This window comes from Somniosus microcephalus, chromosome 24, assembly GCF_052327205.1.
Source record: "Somniosus microcephalus isolate GS21.2 chromosome 24, FLI_Smic_1.0, whole genome shotgun sequence".
Classification (NCBI taxonomy): domain Eukaryota; kingdom Metazoa; phylum Chordata; class Chondrichthyes; order Squaliformes; family Somniosidae; genus Somniosus; species Somniosus microcephalus.
Window position 1 is genome coordinate 34,662,898 of NC_141010.1, and position 23,126 is coordinate 34,686,023.

At 43.3% G+C, this 23,126-nt stretch overlaps 1 protein-coding gene across 3 annotated transcripts in view; it reads left to right on the forward strand.

Moving 5' to 3' along the window:
• The first annotated feature begins 1,371 nt into the window (after positions 1-1,371).
• Positions 1,372-23,126, forward strand: part of dhx58 (DEXH (Asp-Glu-X-His) box polypeptide 58) — a 64,847-nt gene continuing 43,092 nt past the window's right edge. Inside the window, exons 1-6 of one of the 3 annotated variants that reach the window (XM_085966482.1) lie at positions 1,372-1,705; positions 4,541-4,591; positions 5,834-6,017; positions 8,278-8,482; positions 18,849-19,039; positions 20,703-20,819. In XM_085966482.1, coding sequence (XP_085822608.1) covers positions 5,841-6,017; positions 8,278-8,482; positions 18,849-19,039; positions 20,703-20,819 — 690 coding nt within the window. In that variant the 5' untranslated portion in view covers positions 1,372-1,705; positions 4,541-4,591; positions 5,834-5,840. The remainder of the gene's footprint in view (positions 1,706-4,540; positions 4,592-5,833; positions 6,018-8,277; positions 8,483-18,848; positions 19,040-20,702; positions 20,820-23,126) is intronic. The other 2 variants (XM_085966479.1, XM_085966481.1) reach the window with 2 other exon arrangements.

A 23,126-nucleotide genomic window follows, 5' to 3' on the forward strand; every position in this document is an offset into this window, starting at 1 on the left:
CTGCACTTGCTTAAAAACCTTTTACATCTCCAAAGTTTTCCAGTTCTGACGAAGGGTCATCGACCTGAAACGTTAACTCTGATTCTCTCTCTCCACAGATGCTGCCGGACCTGCTGAGTAGTTCCAGCATTTTCTGTTTTTATTTCAGATTTCCAGCATCCGCAGTATTTTGCTTTTGTATTAGTGACATGGGAAATGGAGGTGTGACTTACTCCAAAATATCTCTAGCGACAAAATCTAACTCCTAACAGGAAGCTTGCTGGTGTTGCTTAAGAGGGCAGTCACTCAACAGAATTTTCTTTCTCTCTCTCTCGGACCTACCCTTGTGCTGGCAACAAGAGCAGAAACTAAAGTCCCCGACGAGACAATTGCTGAACCGAAACTGCTGAGCAAAAGCTTCTGAGCAAACAAATGGCACACCCGAACTGCAATGTGGAGCACTGCCACCTGCTGGACTTCCTCTCCTTTCCCTTTAAAGATCTCATAACACTTTTACCCCCTCAATATATTTTGATCTTCAACCTAAAAATACTGTTCTCTGCCGGCAGAAAATTAGAAAAAAAATATGGTTACTGTGGACTATACAAATGTAGGCTGCAATAAAGGAAACTACGATGGTATGAGGCGCGAGTTGGGTAGGATTGATTAGGGACTGTTACTCAAAGGGTTGACGGTGGATAGGCAATGGCAAACATTTAAAGATCGCATGGATGAACTACAGAATTTGTTCATTCCTGTTTGGCATAAAAATAAAACAAAAAAGGTGACTCAACCGTGGCTAATGAGGGAAGTTAGGGATAGCATAAGATCCAAGGAGAGGACATATAAATTGGCCAGAAAAAGCAGTAAACCTGAGGATTGGGAGCAGTTTAGGATTCAGCAAAGGAGGACAAAGGGATTAATTAAGAGGGGGAAAATAAAGTATGAGAGTAAGCTTGCAGGGAACATAAAAACTGACAGTAAAAGCATCTATAGATATGTGAAGAGAAAAAGATTGGTGAAGTCAAGCGTAGGTCCCTTGCAATCAGAATCAGGGGAATTTATAATGGGGAACAAAGAAATGGCAGACCATGATCTCATTGAATGGCGGAGCAGGCTCGAGGGGCCGAATGGCTCCTATCTTCTATGTTTCTATGTAAAAGAGAAATAAAGATTAAACCTACAGTAGAACTAGGCTAATGCCAGCAAATGGGAAATGTAGCTTTCAGTAAAGAGCAGGTTGGTTTCAGCCATAAATTGCTAAGGCTGTAGATGTACCTGTCCTAGCGGTTCATATGGCTTTGTCAGATTGTAATCTGCCTGACCGGTACCGACTAAATTGAACAAGTTGCTCTGCAATCTCATCTAATCAATCTCCCCATCTTCAATCTACTAGTACAGAACAAACCGCTACCCATTTATTATTTGTACAAACGTTCAACAGCAGTAAATGTGAAGATTTTTACTTAGTCCAGATACCACTGACATCAGAATTATGAAACAAGTTTGAGACTTTTGAGCATTTAATGTTTGTTGGCTGTCACTGCACCCCTTTGATGGGCCCTCCATGCAGTTTCCAAAGAAATGACACGTTCAGTTTCAGTTTCTATTCCTTGGCAGAATAATAGACCGAAACCGATGTTCTCCATTTAAAGGCCAAGACAGAGCATCAGACAGTAGCATTTCCTCAGCTGCTCCTTCTTAGAAGAACAAAAAGAGCTTCTCGGTGAGTTGGGTTTTCGATTCATAAAATTGTGTTAGCTCCTCACTCCTGCTCAAACCCTACTTTCCTTCCCTTTCCCTGCATATCCTTTTTATATTCTTCACAGAATTTGTAACCACGATCAGTTTCTTAAAAGTGCGTTAGTATCTTTTCTCTCCCCCAATTTTCTTACCTTATCTGTAGACACTGCTTGTGCTGGTATACAGTACCATGGGTGCCAGCAGCCCCCTGTATCTCACCCACGTATCATTCTTTGAGCTTACTGGGTGCGTATCAGCAGACCTATCTGGGTGTGTGAGGGTCAGGGATGTGTGTATCACAGCCGAGCCTGATTGTGTCCTCATCTAACCTCCCAAAACAGCTACTTAACAGTAAGGATCACTGGGGTAAAAATTTTGGGGCACAACCTTTGCTGGGGCCGATTTTCCCAGGTAGCGCCCCGAAAGGGAGGAGGGACGCTACTGGAAGCACCCCGCGTCCCTCTTGGGGCGCTGTGAGCCAAAACTGCGGCGGGACGTGCCACAGCGCTGTGGCATGTCGCGCGGCGGTACTGCAGGCCTTCCTTCCCCCCCCCCCCCTTATTAAAGGGGAGGGGCTTGGTGCAGCGCATCCCGGCCGCCCACTGCCTCCCCTTTAACTAGCGCCGCCCCAGCCGCAGGTAGACCCTGTCGGACATAACATCCGGCGGTAAGTCGGGGGTGGGGGGGGGGGGCGCCACCCAATATTACAGCCGGGGCGCTGCACACGGCATCGCTGAATTTCGCAGGAGGTGTTAGGGGCACCATGCCCAGGCGCTAGATTTGATAACAGGAGGCGCAAATCAACCAAATGTAGCCCCCACAGAATTTTTTTTATTCATTCACATGTTGTGGACATCACTGGCAAGGCCAGCATTTATTACCCATCCCTAATTGCCCTTGAGTGGCTTGTTAGGCCATTTCAGAGGGCAGTTAAGAGTCAACCACATTGCTGTGGCTCTAGAGTCACATGTAAGACCAGGACATTAGTAAACTGGTTTTTACAACAATCCAGTAGTTTCATGATCACCATTACTGATACTAGTTTTTTTTTTTAAATTCCAGATTTATTTAATTAACTGAGTTTAAATTGCCCAGCTGCCATGGCAGAGATTTGAACTCTTGTTTCTAGATTTTTAGTCTAGGCCTCTGGATTATTAGTCCAGTAACATAACCACTATACTACCGTCCCCTTGCTGATAATGATCAGGAGCATGAAGCTGGTTTGTCTCTTTCCCAAACGCAATAGGTGTGGTTAATTTAGTGCTAGTTGAGATGAGATAACTCAACAGAGACTGGAGATCAAACCTGGGATTTTCCGGATCTGTAACATGTACTGTACCAATGTGATTCCATTTCCCCCATGAGCCTCCCTCTGGAATCCTCTTTATGACTCACTCACAACCTGGAACTCCATTTTATGTAACAGTGCAACATGAACTGAAGCTGGGCTGTGATATGAACTCGATGAGTTGATTTTTAATCTATCGCATGGCGTAACAGAGGAAAGCTGGAGGCAACTGTGATGAGAACAAATATATCTTAAGTTTAACCCTGATAGTTGCTGGGGCCACAGTGACGTGGAGCATTTGTATTGGGATGCCAAAAGACACACCTAATATCTTTCATTTCCGAGTTCATATCACAGCCCAGCTTCAGTTCATGTTGCACTGTTACATAAAATGGAGTTCCAGGTTGCAAATGTGTCATAAAGAGGATCCCAGAGGTAGGAGAAGTGAAACTTTGCCAGTGTTATGCTGTGCAGATATTTTGCTTTGATACAGAACTGTGAGATGCAGCGCCAGCATCTCTTGTGCTCCAGGTTTAAGCCACATTTTCCTGTTTAAGTTTGTGTAATATTGCTTCAGTCATGAAACGTGTATAAGGACAGACAGCCCAGCCAGTCTATCTGATAAAGTAAACTGTGGAGTCTGGCATGGAGTAGACCATCCTTATCTACTTCATATATTTGGGCTACACTGAGTTGCATAAGAACATAAGAAATAGGAGCAGGAGTCGGCCATTTGGCCCTTCGAGCCTGCTCCGCCATTCAATAAGATCATGGCTGATCTTCTACCTCATCTCCACTTTCCTGAACTATCCCCATATCCCTTGATTCCCTTAATATCCAAAATCTATCGATCTCTCTTAAATATACTCGATGACTGAGCCTCCACAGCCCTCTGGGGTAGAGAATTCCAAAGATTCACCGCCCTCTGATTGAAGAAATTGCTCCTCAACTCAGTCCTAAATGGCCGACCCCTTAATCTGAGACTGTGACCCCTGGTTCTGGACTCCCCAGCCAGGGGAAATATCCCCCCTGCATCTACCCTGTCAAGCCCTGTAAGAATTTTGTATGTTTCAATGAGATCACCTCTCATTCTTCTAAACTCTGGAGAATATAGGCCTAGTCTACTCAATCTCTCCTCATAGGACAATCCCCCCATCCCAGGAACCAGTCTGGTGAACCTTTGTTGCACTCCCTCGATGGCAAGTATATCCTTCCTTAGGTAAGGAGACCTAAGGAGTTCGGGAGCATAAGATTTTGTTTTTGTTGTGCAATCTGCCAAACAGGACCTCAGTATTCCCCTGGGAAGATGCACGACTTGTCAAGCGCTGAAGATACTAATAAGCAGGGCTGAGGCATCTTTAAGATTGCATTTACAATTAGCAAGACAAGTAGCTGAATTCTTGCAATTGAAGAGGGATTGGTACCTTTGTTGAACAGACGTGCGTGGCGTGTTGCATCTTTCTCAAAGCCAGTTACTGAGCTTCTCAACACCTGATTTTTCTGCTGCTCACTGCCCACTTCTCTTTTCAGTGATCCAGCCAATGTTCCTCTGCCAGATGTGAAGGTAACCATTTTGTAGAGGTAAGTCTCATCAGCCAATAGCTTTTTAATGGTCTTTTATAATGACTATGATGAATTGTTTTCACCTTGGTAGTTTAATTTTGTTTTTGATCCTTTTCTGAGGATAGGCGTCACAACAACCCTTGACCTAGAAACTCCATTCAGTTCATATAGGATGATCAAACTCTAATTAACGCAAGTTTGTCATACTAGAAAATGCACATACAATATTTTTTTTTATATATATATATGGCAACATTGGCTGGCCTGTGTGAGGCAGACAATGTCTCAAGCTGTAAGAGTTAAGCTTGAGTTAGATCACTGAATACATTCTACCCTGTGCTTATAATATATACATTTATTTTTACATTTTTTTTTATGACAGTGACCTGTGACATGACAAATAGTGGTGATTGGTGGGATTCTGTGTTTGAATCGTGTGATTTGAATTGCAATAATATTGGGTTTCATTTTACTGCATGTCATGGGAAATATAGTATATTAAAATCATTGCGTTGATCAATCTGAAATGCCCCCCAGGATATTGAAATCAGTGAGTAATGCGGGAAGCAGTAATTCTCACTTTCTCCATAGGTGGAGCTGCAACTTCTTTAAAGCAAAAAGAACAACAATTGGGTTAATTTTCAACTTGCCACCTGGGTAGAAATGTGACTGTGGATCAGCTGCTACAGAAACTGCCCAATTTTCATTTCTATTCATTTCAAGTGGCAAGTTGAAAATCCACCGCAATATTACAAGAACAAAGATATGTTGATTATACAAACACAGCTGACAGACGTGCCACTTCCTGGGACTAAATCTGAGCAATGCCACTGGAGTTTCGCAGTTATATATTGAAAGTCTTTGCAAGTAGCCTTCAGATGCAGCTCCAGCTTGTTTACCCTACCTGCCACTAATCCCTCTATCATGAACTTCCACCCCTGGTAGAAGCTACTCCAACTTTCTCTCTCACGTCATCTCTCACTTCAATTCCGCCAACTCTGGCCTTCCACTTGGGGTGACATTGGTGCCTTCGTTGATCTCGACAACTGCTTTACACCCTCGTCCTCACTAGATTCCAAACATTCTACTAATGGCCCAAGCCACTTCTTTAAGCCACAGAGAAATGACAGGAAAAAAACTACCCTCTTTTAGCAGTAAACTGTTGAAAAATAGAATGATTTAATCCTAATCTAAATTCACAGGCTATTTCATTTGGATTCAAGTGAATGATGGGGTTAATTTCTTTCGGTCTTGTTGCAGATACACAATGCAAATTGATTTGCGAGATTACCAGTGGGAGGTTGTGCAGCCTGCTCTCCAGGGCAAAAATATCATCATATGGCTTCCAACAGGTGGAGGCAAGACTCGTGCAGCTGTGTTTGTTACCAGACACCACCTGGACACAAAGGGAGGTCAAGGCAAAGTAGCCGTTCTTGTAAATAAGGTAAAAATATAGTCACCATTTTATGTTATAAACTAGGGACCAGTAAGCAAATACTATTTAAAGGAGCATCATTGTAAAGTAAGTTATTATTTTAGAAGCGGGGATGTGCAATGATACAAGGATACAGAAGCGATTTACTAGAATGGTTCCAGGGATGAGGGATTACAGTTACGTGGATAGGCTGGAGAAGCTGGGTTTGTTCTCCTTAGAGCAGAGAAGGCCAAGAGGAGATTTGATAGAGGTGTTTAAAATCATGAAGGGTTTAGACAGTGTAAATAAAGAGAAGCTGTTTCCAATGGCTGAAGGGTCGATAACCAGAGAGCACAGATTTAAGGTGATTGGCAGAAGAACCAGAGGCGACATGAGGAAAAACTTTTTTTATGCAACGAGTGGTTAGGATTTGGGTTGCACTGCCCGATAGGGTGATGGTTACAGATTCAATAGTAGCTTTCAAAAGGGAATTGAATAAATACTTGAAGGAGAAAAAGTTGCAGGGATACAGGGAAAGATCAGGGGAGTGGAACCAACTGGATTGCTCTTCAAAAGAGCCAGAGGAGACTTGATTGCCCAAATGGCGGCCTCCTGTGCTGTACTATTCTAATTGATGATGAAGAGCCATAACTGCACTTGAGTTTTTGTGTTTTGTTTTGCAAATGTTTTGCAGTAACAGCATGTTAAGGTACATTAAATATATATACATTGCATTTAATATGTTAATATATAATTGGTATGCAGTAATGTGTGACAGTTTCTGATAGCTTTTCTTATGGTTACTTGGAAGAACATTTGGAAAAGCATATTTCAGGATTTGTTTAGGCCTACCTGCTGAGCCCCTCTTTCCATTGACTGTGTGGGTTACTGTGTCTTTCTGTTTTAGTGTCAGTATCCGTGTACACTGTGATACTGAGCTAGCTACCTGTTATTGGCAGGAAAGCAGAAATGGAGGCCAGACCTTGATGAACTTCTTTTGATTCACCCTCCGTGAACAATGGCGCAAGGTTTACTCAACACGTTGATACCAATGTGCTAAAGGAAAAATTGCGCTTAAACAAATAAGCTTCAATGTTGTGTAATACTCCAACTGCAGCACCTCAATTTAAGAACTTGCTGCGCCTGGTTAATTTTTATGTTTCTTATTGTGCACTTTGTCAGTTGGGTTGGATTTTTGCCGCATTTTCAAAATGTGTGCAGGGTTAAGGCGTTTCATCATAACCAAAAAGAATACCTGTCACGAATGCTTCAGAAGTTTCAGATAGCAACAGCCATCACCTCTGTTGCAATGCAACATCCATCAAGATTACTGTGAAGTGAAGTATTCAGATTAAGCTGTTCAAAATTGTCCTGCCCCCAAACTCTCCCAAAGGGATGAACATAAGTACATAAGAAATAGGAGCAGGAGTCGGCCATACAGCCCCTCGAGCCTGCACCGCCATTCAGTAAGATTATGGGTGAACTTCTACATCAACTCCACTTTCCCGCACTATCTCCATATCCCTTGATTCCCTTAATATCCAAAAATCTATCGATCTCTGTCTTGAATATACTCAACGACTGAGCCTCCGCAGCCCTCTGGGGTTCCCCCTCTCTCTGACCCTATTTCCCTCCCCCTCTCTCTGACCCCATTAGCCTCTCCCTGACCCCCATTTTACCTCTTCCTCTGACCCCCCCATCACTCTCTGACCGCCCCCATTCCCAAGTCTCCCCATCCACCGAGCCCCATTGCCCCTCTCTCCCCCTGAGCTTCCAATCCCATTGATGATGTTGCTCTTTTAGTGCCTCTGTCCGTGGTTTTGGCTGAGAGAAGCATTACTCCTGGAAGCAGGGGAGACCATTAGCCCAATGTCTCTCCACTGCTTGCAGCGCAGCTCACGTCACCAGAAGGGGAGTTGCTTTTGAAATTTAGTTTTCGAGCACTGAAATAACATGGTCTCAGTGCATCCAATACATGTTGCTTATAAAAATTCCCCAGTGTTAAAAGCATCAGTGCTGTTAATGATGCAGCAATATTAGTGAAATTCTCTGAAGAAACAAATTAATTTAGTAAGTTTGGATAAGTAATTATACGCAATTAAAATGGGACTGTTGCATATGGCTTTAAATAGCCAGCTTTTTGAATGTGCTGCTTTCTACTGTTCAATACTTTGACGACAATTGGGGTATCTGTATAGAATTCCTGCCACATCAGTCCATATTATATACATCTGTATTGTAAATGAAATGATAGGCATGTATTCCATCTTTAAAACTGTTGTCTATATAGGTGCCTCTGGTGAATCAGCATTATGAAAACGAGTTTAATCTATTCCTGAAGACTTTGTATAAGGTGGTGCCAATAAGCGGTGACAGCGACCTTAAAGAGCACTTTGCAAACGTTGTACGGAAGAATGATGTCATCATCTGCACAGCACAGATCCTGCAAAATGCGCTGAACAGCACTGAAGAAGAAAAGCATGTGGATCTAACAGGTAGGACAGTTTAATCCACCGGGCTATACATCATTCAAAACAGAAGCCACTGGATTTAGAGTGCTTTAGACACGTGACGGGCAAAATACAGCCCGCGGGGCCACCAATGGATTCTGTCCGGCCCGTCAAGGCCTGGGCTGCACCTGACCCCGCCCCACGTGATGTCAGGAGGCAGGTCATTGTCTCCCAGGCAGCAGGGGCCTCAACATAGCAACGGGCCTTAGAGACGGGAGGCTGAGGTGGACAGAAGGCCGCATCATCAATCCCACTGCACTCTGAATTTTAATCAAAACATGTAAACCGTTTCTCGGTGGGGTGCCTTAATGCTTTACTTTTGCATCACTCTAAATGAAAGAGTACCTCCCAAACCCGTGACCTCTTCCACCTAGAAGGATAAGGGCAGCAGACGCATGGGAACACCACTACCTCCAAGTTCCCCTCCAAGTCACACATCATCCTGACTTAGAAGTATATCGCCGATCCTTCATCGTCGCTGGGTCAAAATCCTGGAACTCCCTCCCTAACCGCACCATGGGAGTACCTTCACCACACGGACTGCAGCGGTTCTAGAAGGCGGCTCACCACCACCTTCTCGAGGGCAACTAGGGATTGGTAATAAATGCTGGCCTTGCCAGCGACACCCACATCCCATAAAAACGGATAAAAATGATGTAACTCCAGAGTCGGGTGCCCTCAGATTCTGAAGTGTTTGGATTGAAACTTCAGTGTGGTGTCCAGCCAAGTTTAAAAAGTGCTGAGGGATTCCGTTTAACTGGGCATATTATCAACTGAAGGAGAAGGTTTTTTTTTTAATGCTTTGAGAGTTTGGGAGCACCTGCCCATTCTCAAAACATTTCAACTTTAATTTCTGGCAGCAGAGCCATGCAGATACGTGTAACCATGGCCGCATGAATGTTGATTTGTAGCCAGACATAGTCCACAGTAGAACTCCGATGCTCCCAGTGCAATTATCAATCCCAGACCATTAATGTAGTAAAGCTGCAGTCGTGTCTCACCCTGTGAAGTTGAACAGAATTTCAGACAGATTAACTTTGCCAAAGACTTTCTGGGAGTTTGGGACTTTTTACTTCGTTGGGAACACATCAGCTAGAGTTTGTCTCATTTGTTTCAGTGACCAACCAACATGAGTTATCATTTTGACTGCTCGGTCTGATATTGATCGCTGTCACTCCGAGTGTGTCATGCATTGGACAACTTTAGAGACAGCACAAGTTTGTACCTATATTGCAAAAAGTCTTCAGGTTCCTGTGGGATACATTGGGCCACGGCCCCTGAACCGGTGGAGAGCGGTGAGCGCTGCAGCGGGGAGGGTGCAGACCCGTAGCCCCCCCAGCCCAGGCCCAACCCCCAGTGATGGGGGGACTGACAGATGATACCCGTTAACCAGTTATTAACTACCACCTAACTAATTAATGCAAAATTTGTGTTTACTATTTAGCATTTTAATTATCTCATTTATTTATTTAACACTGATTATTTATACTAACTGATAATTCGTAAGTTAGTTAACAGATTTATTCACTAACTTAACACCCTCTGCTTGTTAGGCAAATGGTGAGCAATTTAATTGTGCTCATTACTGTACTAATTACACAGCTATTAATAACAGCCCACTGAGTTATTTATTTAACACTCATTTTTACTAGTGTTCAACTAATTTGCTGATTACAGACTATTTATTTACTATCTTAACACACGCCCTGCTCATCAAGTAATTGGTGAGCAATTTAAATTGTGCTTATTAATTTACTAATTGCACGACTATTGTTCCCTAATTTTGTAGCCTCATACTGATTTATTTACTAATGTGACACAAAGGGCTGAATTTTGCCGGCGCTCAGAGTGCGGGTTTGGAGGCGGGTCTGCTGTCAAAATCAAAATGATTGACAGCGGGTTGGGAACCCGCTGCGAACCCACCTCCATGTAAGTTTCGAAAGTGTCGGGTCTACGATTTCAGAACAGACCCGACACCAAGCGGCAGGGGAGGCATTTAATATACTTACCTGCTTGTTAAGTGCTTATTTACTACTATTTTGCCAGCCTTTTTCTATTTTACCACATTTTTAACAGGGTTCACATCATTCGGAGATCACGTCAGGTAAGTGTGTCGGGTTCTCTGTCTTCCCATTGCAGTGAATAGGTGACAGTTGCAAAAGTGGTATGAAAGCTTCCATTTCACAGCTGGTCACTTTCCAATGTCAGAAGCTTAAGCCTTCATGACTTGGAAGAAACTTTTGAGCTTTATGCAGTTTGGAAGTGTTTGGAGTAAACTCTCTATCAACTGTCACCTCCTAGGAGCAAGCTCTCTCACCATTGACAGATTGCTTCCGTCATCTCAACCTCAGCTGCCATCTATTCCAGCAACATCAGTGCCCTTGAAAAGATCTCACCTTGGTTCTCTGAATCCCTCCATGATCAGCCCCAACACCAACAACACCAGGCACACCAACATTACCAACAGCAATGCCAACCTTCTCCGCAATCAACTGATGCTGCACTGGACACAGAGCATCATCACCCATGCACATTGCTGCCCGGGATGCCAGCGATGGACTCACCATGTCCAGATTTGCTTCACTTAACACTGAACATGATCCACCAGGTTGGCACCACCCCACACCAGCACCATAATGCATCCCTACAATGTCCAAACCATTCCTTTCACACTAAGCCACTTCCAAAGGTGCACGCAAATCTGTCCATGAACACAAAGTGTTCAAAATAAAGATTTCAATGTTTGACAGCACATTACCAGAAACTTCACATGACCATTAGATAAACCACCCAAGTGCCTACCCTTGTGTGTTGTTCGTTGGTATGCTTGCAGTAGGATGAGGGTGAGTGTGAGAGGTGGCTAGTGAGATGGGGAAGCGATAATGTAGATAGAGAAGGATGGGTGGAGGTGCAAGGTAAGTTGGTGTGAGTTAAGATGTGCAGGAATAGGGTAGGGAAGGCAGAGTGATGGTGATGTGATGAGTGGCACAGCAGGATGAGGTTGAGTGTGGCTTGGCAGTAACGTTTCGTGATCTACTGAGATCAGTGAAAGGTTTGCGCCACTGCAGCCTGACCATATCCCTGCTGGTGTCCTCATTTGCAATGTGCAACCAGGCTGCGTTGGGCTCCTGGGGAGCTCTTTTCCGCCCATTGGAAGGGAAGAGAACCTCCCTGCATGTTGTGACTCCCTCCATAAGCATATGGAGGGAGTCATGGGAGAGCCTGGGTGCAACCGTGCACCTTCGTGCAGTGCTTGTCAGTGTTTGCAGCACCTCAATGCTGTAGAACACTGACAGCACAACTGTCAAAATGAATGCGGCCATGGTCCCTTTAAGGAAACCGGCTGATGACGTGTCATCAGATGATGTCATCAGACCCACTTCTTTTTAATTGGCCGGCAATCCCACAGGGCGGGCTTAACAAGCCCAATTAACGGAAATAACAACAGAAAACGCTGGAAAAACTCAGCAGGCCAGGGCAGCATCCGTGGAGAGAGAAACAGAGTTAACGGGCTGGATTTTCCTCCAGCAGTCGGGAAGGAGGCGGGACTACAACTTTCAGGTTTTAGTCCCGCCTCCATCGACGTCCGGCCAATCCACGCGATTTTCCCTTGATTGACCTTGTTGAGCCCGCCCAGTGGGCTCAGCAGGCCAATTAAGGGCCACCCGGCAACAGGTGACGTCACAGACTACAATTTCATCTGTCAGGACGTGCTGACAGATGAAATATCAGTGTTTCACAGCTGTTTGAAGCTGTCAAACACTGACAGTCTGAGTTCTAACCTGAGTCCTTCTACGCAGACTCAGATAGAACTCCTACCGGCACTAAAAGCTGAAGGCTGTCACTTTTGACATCGCGGCCATTCTGCTTTCAGTGCCGGCTGAGTGATGGACTCCCGACACCTAGAGGAAGAAAGGCTGCAGAGGTAAGTACGGGTAATTTAAACTTCTTTACACACTTCAGACACACCAAACACACTTACCTTTGCACTCATGCACCCATCACTCACCTGAACACCGACATCGCGACCCCTCCAAGGCCTTCAACCCGACGGTCCGCCTGCTCTAACCTGGCGTGGTTTGGAGCCATCGGGAATTCCACACGACACCCCTCAAAATAGGGATTAGGCTAAAAACTGCCTGTTAACTACCTGTTAACAGGCATTTAATTGGCACTAATCCCTTCCCGCCTCGGGTCAGCGGGTCCCAGTGCGGGGCGGGTACCCGCCTCCTTGGAAACTTACATGGAGGCGGGTTTTGGGCGGGATGGTGTCGGGACCCCCGAAATGGGGATTTTTGCCCCCCCGCACGCCTAAAAGCCTGCCTCACGGCACACTGAAAATCTGACCCAACATTTCAGGTCGATGACCTTTCGTCAGAACTGGAAAAAAGCAGGAAATGGAAAGCAGGTTTCGGGGCTGGGAAAAGGGGGAGGGGATGAAAGAACAAAAGGGAAAGTCAGTGATAGGATAGAAAGCAGGAGAGATTAAGAGCCAATGTGAGATATTAAAAGATATTCAAGGCGAGCAGAGGTGGTAATGGGACAGGTTAAGGAATAAAGGATGGCTCTAGATGGGGTGTGAATTGTGCTGGCAGAATGAAGGACAGCTGCTTTGTAGGTGGGAAGAAGAAAATAAAAAGGGCCAAACAAAAATTGTGGATTTAAAAAAAAAAAAAAAGAATCTTATCTATATATATATATATATATATATATATATATAAACGAGTCGATCTGTCTGTCTGTCCTTCTGTCCTCGGGTGTGCGTCTGTCCGGCTATGTGCTCGAAAGTTATAAAGCCTACCTACGCGCGCGTTACCTCCGAAGAAAGCTTACGGTTCCGGGACGGTCGTAAGCGTATTTACTTTTCGGACAGACGAAAATTGTTCGCGCCATATGCAAAAAACCTTCAAAATTAAACTCATTATCTGCTACTTAGCATTGATTGACTGACGTCAAGGTTCGACCAATCCTGTGCCGTCACGATTGACCAATCCTACAGTACGGTCCCCTGATGGTTGGCCAATCGGTGTGTGTGTGTGTGGGCGGGACTAATCGTTTTCATCTCAGGGATCTGGCAGCCATTGTTTTACTGCCATTACTTCAGCTTCCAGCTCAAACTACTTTGATCATCCAGCTTTGAAAAAGTTAGTATCTCTTTTAAAAATAACATAAGATTTGCCAAAAACGTTTTATAAGTACTTTCACTTTCATCTTTCAAGGTATTAAAAGGTAGAAATGTTGCCCGGCAGCAGATTCACAAAGGGACACAGACAGGGCCCAAAAGTCTGGGACTCGATTTAAAATGTTGCCCGGCAGCAGATTCAGAGGGACAGAGAGAGGCCCCAAAGCCTGGCACTCGATTTAAACCGCCCGCCCCAAAACAGGCCTGGCAAAGCCAGGCTCCCCCAGCTAGTATATATATATATATATATATAAAAATATATATATATATATATAAATATATATATATATATATGATAGGGGCCGAGGTTATGGTCTGAAATTGTTGAACTCTATGTTGAGTCCAGAGGGCTGTAGAGTGCCTAATTGAAAGATGAGGTGCTGTTCCTATTAACGGAAAATCCTTTTTACAGAGCGGTTGCAACTGGGAACGGGACTGGAACCCGCCAACCATCTCTCCCGCCGCGATCCCGCCTCTGCTGGCGAAATCGCGGCCAAAGTCTCTGCTCATGTTCAATCAGTTGAATGATTTCACGTTGAACAGTTCACCCGTATAATAATCAAACACTTTGTTTTGCCAATTAATCACTAATTGGCTGAGGGTGAAATTTTGCAAGAGGAAAATAAATCTCTACTCGGATTTTGTAAAGTGACAGTGCCCACAATAAATTAAACATATTCTGGAATATGTTCAGCATTGAACACATTCGGGAATCACTGTGGTTAATGGACTGTAGTCTAACCCAAGCTTTCATTTTAACTACACATCTTGGAAAGGCCAGTTAATGTTAACGGCCTATAATTTGAGGCCCCTACGAGCGCAAGCTTCTGCCCAGCGAATGCCCGTGAAATTCTTACGCCTGATAAAAGCAGGCGTAAGGCCTGCTTTTACCAGCGTAAGATTTTTAAAAAACAAATAATTTTTTTTCAATCATTTATACATTAAGGTAAAGTTATTTTTAGCCCCTTTAAAACATTTACATTTATTTTTCAAAAACTTAAATGGCATTTTAATTAATTTTAAATACCTTTTTTTTTATTTATTTGATGTGTAGATGTATTTTTTGGGGTATTCCCATTCATGCTCATGGGGATTCAGTACATTCAGCATAGAGCCCCACGTGATCCCGGGGCGCTTGCGAACTGCCTGCGCCCCTGAGAAACATGGGCCTCTACCTGCGGGTACCCAGAGAGGCTCAGGACCGTGATCATCCGTACTTCCAGGTACGTGGACATTTTATTTGCGGATCGGAGGCATTTCCCCGTGGGAAGCCTCCGACCACAAATTCAGGGCCATAATATTTCGTTCTTGTGAATGACAAGTTTCAGCACCAGCTGCTTATAGTCAAGTTTCGACAGAAGCAAGTGGGGTAAATACCTTTTGCTTGCATAGGATGTACAGCACAGAAACAGGCCATTCGGCCCAACTGTTATATGCCGGTGTTTGTTTATAAGAACATTAGAACTAGGAGCAGGAGTAGATCATATGGCCCCTTGAGCCTGCTCCACCATTCAATAAGATCATGGCTGATCTTATCCAATAACCAGTTTTACAGTTTTGATTATGGCCTAATAATATCAATGGCCAAGATAAGTTTTGGATAAACCTGTATCATGTTTGTTAGCATGTTAATAAGTGTTGTCATTTTTACTAAGTGTAGAAACGACATGAAGAGTTCTTTATACAATAAATGCCATAATTAATTTTAATGGTAGCTGTTGTTAAGGCAATTCATTTTGTGTGTGCGGCAATGTTCCCACTAATTTTTGTTTTTGGGTGCACGGCCCCTTTAACGGCTGCGCAGCCCATTCAAATTTCCGCACATGTGCGATTTTTACATTTTAAAACTGCCAAAGCAGCCTGCGCGGGACCTCCAGATCGCTGCGCAGTCACGCAGCTTAACGGGAATATTGGTGTGTGGCCCTCAACAGCTCACCAAAACTTGTTAAGTGGCCCTTCAGCCAAAATAATTGCCCACCCCTGCTTTAGACTGAAGGGACAAATAAACCACACAGTTTTTCCAGTAAGAAATAGCCAGCTCAGACACATAGGATGTCCGGCTTGTCTGGGTCAGTTTGCATGCAAAGTGTTGGTATTTTTAATCATTTCTTTCTTCGTGGTAAGGGTTTTGGGATTGAGTTCTGTTTTAAGTATTGCGTTTAAAACAGTAATTTTGCGCAGGTTTGTAAAGAAAGGCTACACCCATGTTCCTGGAAGACAGGGTAGTCAACTTGGTTGACAGGCCTGCTGCCAAATCCTTACATGGGAAGGTGGCGGAGGTACTGCCCTTCTGCTCTCTCAGGTCAGAATTAACAGAAAAAAGAAAGGGACAAGGAGATGTGTGTGTGCAATCGGGTTTTGAACAAGGGATTGTGAGACACAGCCTTGGGCCTCGAACAGGAGATCAAGTTTTGCAGTTAAAGACTACTTAGGGAGAAAAGCAATGCCAAAAACAAATAAGTCAGCCCACGAAAAGGACAGTTAGCTTCGTTTATCATTTTTTCTCAAAAATATTAGAGAAGCGCATGTGTGGACAAGTGAGAAAGAAATGACATCAAATTCAGATCACAAGGGTCTTCTTGGTCCTTGAATTATGCTGTGGTGTAATTAGATAATAGGCAATATAGGCACATTCCTGAATGTAAAACGCTCAGACCACTAGTGGGAGTGACCACTGCTGTGTCCAAAAGAATATCTAGGTCAGACTCGAAACATGTAACAGTATCTATATCTTACTCCCTGCATCACAAAAATGTTCCACTGCTGAGATCACCCATTCAATAGTTGAAGATGAGAGTGCCTGTCTAGGTTTTGTGTAAATGTCCTCTTCGTAAAAAATACAGACACACTTTAAAAAAAAAAAAAAGCTTTTATAAACATTTTTTCCCCAATTAAAAAAAAAAAAAAAATTAGATTCTATGTTGGAAACATTTGGAAAGCAGCTATGATTACTATGGGCGAGGAGGTCACTTTTGATTCTTTTTCTCATGAATTCTATTTCCTATAAGAACAAGTTCACTTTACATTCAAATTCATCTCTTTAATTTAGCAAACAAAACAAAATTCTATAAATATCTCTGAATGCAAGACATTACTTTCTCTTGTGTCAAACAGTCACTAGAAAGGGCAAAAACTTAAAGCACAGAACAAGCAAAAGCTGATAGAATCTAATTGTTCCCTGTGTAGTCCACTCTCTCATGGACCTTACACAATCCATTTAATCACCCGGGGAAGTGTTCTGAAGACTTGCTCCCTGTCCCCAAAAGGTAAGTCAAGCAAAACTCCAGATTAGCTATCTAATCTCCCATTTTACATTATATATATCAATGTGTTCTTACATTATATTCTTGGGCTGCCGGGAATGTGGAAATGAAAGCCATAGAACATAGGGATATTGAAGACCAGGAAATCCTATGATCCCAGCAGCCCAAGAATATAATGTAAGAAAACATTGATCAAGAAGAGGCCATTCAGGCCATCCACAGACTAGATATAATCCATCCCATTATATGGTGTGGAGATGCTGGTGTTGGACTGGGGTGGACAAATGTAAGAAGTCACACAACACCAGGTTATAGTCCAACAGTTTTATTTGAAATCACAAGCTTTCGGAGCGCTGCTCCTTCATCAGGTGAAGTGGAGAGATGCCTATAGACACAGATTATATAGTCAGAGAATAATGCCTGACTATATAATCTGCGTCTATAGGCATCTCTCCACTTCACCTGACGAAGGAGCAGCGCTCCGAAAGCTTGTGATTTCAAATAAAACTGTTGGACTATAACCTGGTGTTGTGTGACTTCTTACATTTGTCCCATTATAGATTCTGACCAACAATTCAATTTCCTATAGTGATCCCTCTATCTCCATTATTCAGTCCAGCTTTGCTGCCCTCCATCACATCACCCCTGCCCTGGCAGCACAAGAACTATTTCCTTCCATAAATCATTTCATTATCTCGGACTATATTTTTCACCCTATATTGCCCAGTAATTACGTAAACATGTTTGAAATGTTTTGACATAGTTACAAGTTTTTAAGATGTATCTCAGTACATGATTAGTCTTATTGCTGACTTTAAATAGACAAGGTGCTTTCAGTGAATAGTCAGTGACATCCCCAGATCATCTTCCTTTTCCACCTTTGCTAATTTATAATTCAGCATGGACAGATATTAAAATCCATCTGGCTTTCTTCAGCCACTTAGTTACTGCAGATCCTCTGAATGTTATCATTCCCCTTTACGCTCATCACTTAGTAACACAGTTTGGTGTCATAATATAGCACATTGTATACCATATTATTAGAAGTGCCCCCTTCTATAGCATTTACAAATAGTCTAAACAAGCAGGCAACCCGGAACAGAACGTTATGGTACACCTAGTTAATGCCCTTAGCCAGAGCCTTATTCCATTTATTATTGGCTTCTGCTTTCTATTGCGGAGCCAGCTTTCAATAGAATTAGCTTATTTGCCAATAGTTCCATGAGCTTTAATCTGCTTTATAAATTTCATTTGTGGAACATTATCAAACGCCTTCTGCAAATCCAAATATATTGTGCTCAATGGATTGCCCTTGTTAACCAATTTAGTTATCTTCTTACAGAATTCCAGCAAATTTGTGAGGCAGAATCTGTTGCTTTTAAGTCTGCACCATTAATGATGGGCTCTGTACTCTTCAGATGAACATTAAGAGCATCATAGATGTTCTTGGAACATTCTCCCACTTATAGATGTTAGGCTAGCTCCCCTATAAATTTCTGTACTCATGATTATGTACAATAGGTTCATGTTTGCTATTCCCCAATCTTTAGGTGAAAGTCCTGTAATTACAGAACTCCTAAGAAATATTAATGGGAGCCTCAACTATTTTTGAGGCCTCCAGAATGTATTCCATCTAGACCAGGTTCCCCATATACAATTCTTTGATTTTCCTCATGTAACACAGTCATTACTGATGTCTACCTACGTAATCGACTTCTGAGCGCTAATAATGGATCTGGCATTTGTGCACAGTTTTTGTTTCTGACTGACGTGAAAGATTTCATGAAAAAAAGTTCTGAATGAGTTAGAAGAAACTCAGACCGCTTTAGTGAAATCTGGAATTTTGGCTGTTTAGTATTTTAGAGGCTTTCTTTAAGAAAGAACTTTTCTACTTTTTTTAATACAGAATTTTCCCTGCTGATAATTGATGAGTGCCATCACACCCAGAAAGATGGAGTATATAATAAAATCATGGGCCAGTACATTGAGAAAAAGCAACGGCACACGAAGGGCTTACCGCAAATCCTTGGACTGACAGCATCACCTGGAACAGATGGAGCCAATAATTTTGAGAATGCAAAGAAGCATATCTTGCAGGTTGATCCAGTTTTGATTCCAAATCACCCAAAACATTTTTCAGGTGCTGACTGGCTCACCTGTAACTCAGCATTTTCTGTTTTGGGGCAACTTCTATTCTTGGCCTGAGCCAGAGGTGTCTAACCAGTGGCTTCAGTGAAGAATGCAGCTGCTGAGCCCTGGCAAATAAGTCCTTGAGGGCTTAGCAACTCAGTCCTATTTGTGCTTATTTTTCTTATTTGATGGTTTGTCCAGTTTGAATTTTATGGGCCTGTTGCCTCACTCAATAAATCCTAAACCAGAACACATAGATCTGCTGGTATTAGCAACTTGAAATCTAAGCAAATTAATAGGAGCATTAATTTAAACTTTATATAAGGCCGCCCCGAGGGTCCATTGTATGCATCTCTGCTGCCCACAATGATGAAACCTTGGACACTTCTGCTGCAAACCAAGGCAGCTCTGTTAGTTGTTCCCACTTCAGAAACCAGAACCAACAATATACAGGAAACTTTCTCGTATCCGGCACGGACGGGACCGATGTGGTGCCGGTTCAGCAACAATTCTGGGTAACCGAACGCTATAGTGAAAGATATGGACCTTAGAGCTCTGTATGAAGCAACAAACCCTGTTGCTTAGCAACAGCTTCAGAAGAACGTCCACAAGTTGCAAGCGTCTCTGTAGCTTAGCAACAGCTGCAGCCAAACCCTTGCCTTCCTCAATTTGTTGCTGTGCAAGTAATAAAAGTTATAAAAGTTAGCTGAAACCGACTCCTGAATTTTGCCGGTTAAATGACATTTCCGGTTATTTAGGAGCCGGTTAATCGAAAGTTTCCTGTACTTACAAAGTGTTGACTTCATAATTATAATATTAGCTTCAGTACATAATATGATCTAATTTTAACACTAATTATTGTAAATTCTAATGTAAAAATTACCCATTTGTTCACCTTCCAATTCTCTGTGATATTATGCATGGAGTGTGCCTACAGATACCAGCAAAACCATAGCTCGAAAATGGAACAGAACCAATAATGATTTACTCTCCATAAACCAAGTAGCAGAGAGTCATTTCAAAGGCCACAATCTAATCTCACAGTTCAAATAATAGTTATAAACTGAATAAAACTCTTAATAAATTCTGTCTCACTTGAATTATATTGTTATAATTAGCAAAAGCCCATCAGGGCAGAGTTTAAAAAAAAGACTGCTCTGGTGTGGCAGTCACCGAGACTAAATGTGGAGTGAGCGTGCACTGTGGGGTAATAGCCTTGGCTGAAGTCTGCACTTGACTTCTCAGTAATTGAAATTGGCCTCTTCAGGAGTTTTTGAAATTCAGGTTCAAAGTAAATCCACAACGGAAATAAAACTGAGATTTATCTGGATTTCGGCACTTTTACATTCCAATTATATAACCTCTGAGTATTTTAATGCACTAAGCATGGACTCAGCCCATTTGGAATTCCAAGCACTGCTGAGTTCATACTTTGGCTTCTGCTGGACTGACTGGGGCAGGGCCAACTTGCCAAGAACTGAGGGAATAGAGGGAACTAATTTTCACACACAGAGAAAGAAAAATATAATTAATTTGGAGTTCAGCAGTCATTTTTAATATTAATTACAATGTTAATGTACTGTATTCATCTATTGATGCACATTGTGTTTGTATTTTCTATTTATCACAGATCTGTGCTAATATGGATGCCTCCATGATAACATCCACCAAGGACTGTATAGAACAGCTACAAGATACTGTCCCTCAACCTGTAAAAAGATACGACATTACAGAAGAAAGAAAATGGGTACAAAATTTTAAATCCTGCATGTAACCATAAAAATATGAAGACCATAAAAATATATTATAATATCCAAACCACATTATCTAGTGCGTACTTTTAACAATATAGGAGGTGATTTTGCCAATGGGGATGTGATGGAGGCGGGACTCGCACTTGTCAGGTTTTAGTCCCGCCTCCATCGACTTGTGGCCAACCCATGCTATTTTCCCTTGATTGACCTTGTTAAGCCCACCCAACGGGTTTAACAGGCCAATTAATGGAAAGCCGATTACTGGTGACGTCAGCGAGTGACGTTTCATCTGTCAAGAGCTTTTGACAGATGAATTGTCATCGTTTGATGGCTCTGTGAAGCTGTCAAACACTGACAATCTGTCTTCTAAGTTGAGTCTTTACTTAAGATTCAATTAGAAAGCCTTCCTGAGCAGAAAGCAGAAGGCTGATGCATTGAAAATGCAGCGGCCATTCTGCTTTCTTTGCCGGTGAGCTGAGGGACTCCCGAGACCTGAAGGGATGAAGCTTGGAGGAAGAAGCAAAGGTAAGTAAAGCTTTTAAAACACTCAACACTCACCTCACACACTTACCTCTGCACACATGCACCCATCACTCACCTGCACACTAGACATCTTGGCCCCGCAGACTGACGGCCCGCCTCGCTGACCCTGGCGCGGTTCAGAGCCGTCGGGAAGCCCACACTTTAGGTGGCAATATAGGGATTATCCAAAAAACTGCCTGTTAACTACCTGTTAACAGGCAGTTAATTGGCACTAATCCCCTTCCTGCCTTGAGGAGGCGGCTCCCCACGCGGGTCTGGGACCCGCCTCCTGGGAAGATGGCATGGAGGCGGGATGGGTACCCGCCCCCAGATTCTGCCATTTTCCTAGCAGTCCCACCTCCCCAGGGCTGGCAAAATCGCCCCCAGAGACACTGTGGCGCAGTGCACTGGATCGCCATATCCATGATCTACCACGTGCTGAATTCCCAATCCCAGGCAAATGTTGACTGAAACCTTCTTTAACAAACTGTATCCTGGGGTAAGTTTCTGAATAAATTTAATTTCAAATTCAGATTATACACTCAGGAACTCTGGCAATAACACCCACCCCTGGAACATACTGGTTATCCTAGACTCTCAATGCTTTGTACGCATGCCACTTACTGCACTGGTTCGGAGAATTGACTCAAATCCGCTAACCACTACTACACCTACCTTTGTAAGAATTCTCTCCATTCCTGAGGTTATAGAGTGCTATGCATCATTCCCTCATCAAGAAATTGGGCAGTTCTAGGGAGCACCATAATATTGGCTAAGGTTAATGCACCTTTGAACAAGTTTTTCTCTCCCACTGCAATAGATCCTTTTGTCTGCTCGCTTTGCCTCCTCTTTTGATGGTCTGAACCAGCTACTCACGAAACTGAGAACCAACCTGTTCTTCACACTAAGCACGGAATTCCAGTAGACCCATTGTGGTAAACCACTGTTTGTATTCCTGTTTGTCCTGTTTGTATTCCACTGTGTACATGCCTGGACATGCCTCGGCTGACTCCTCCCACAGGTCCTAGTATAAAGGTGACTGCTCCCCAGCCCTTGGTATCCTGGACCGGTCGACCACTCGAGGCAGACCTCCATTCTGTTGTTAATAAAAGCCTTTAGTTACTCTTCTAACTCTCAGTCTTTTATGAGTAATTGATAGCGCATCACCCATTCACTCACATTAGGTAAAATTTCAATTTTACCAAACCTTTTCCCATTCACTCACACATTTCCAGCACTGGCACTTACCATTCAACATTGAGTATAGTGCATCCAGCTGCTTGTTAGAATCCCCTCTACTCTGGCCTTATTATATATCCCAGCCCTAACCCCAGAAGAGTACCCCACCCTCACCATAGTGATTTTATTTGTCTCTTCGCCGGGAGCAAGCGGAAGCCAAGCGCAAGGAGCGCACGTCAACCCAAGCACCCCACCCACCCGCCCCTTCAACCACCGTCTGCCCCACCTGTGACAGAGACTGTAGGTCCCACATTAACATAACATAAGAACATAACATAAGAAGTAGGAGCAGGAGTAGGCCATACGGCCCCTCGGGCCTGCTCCGCCATTCAGTAGGATCATGGCTGATCCGAACCTAGACTCACGCCCACTTCCCTGCCCGCTCCCCGTAACCCTTAATTCCCTTATCAGCTAGGAAACTGTCTATCTCCGTTTTAAATGTATTTAATGTCGCAGCTTCCACAGCTCTCTGAGGTAGCAAATTCCATAGATTTACTACCCTCTGAGTCACCTGAGAACTCATTTTTAATGTGGAAGCC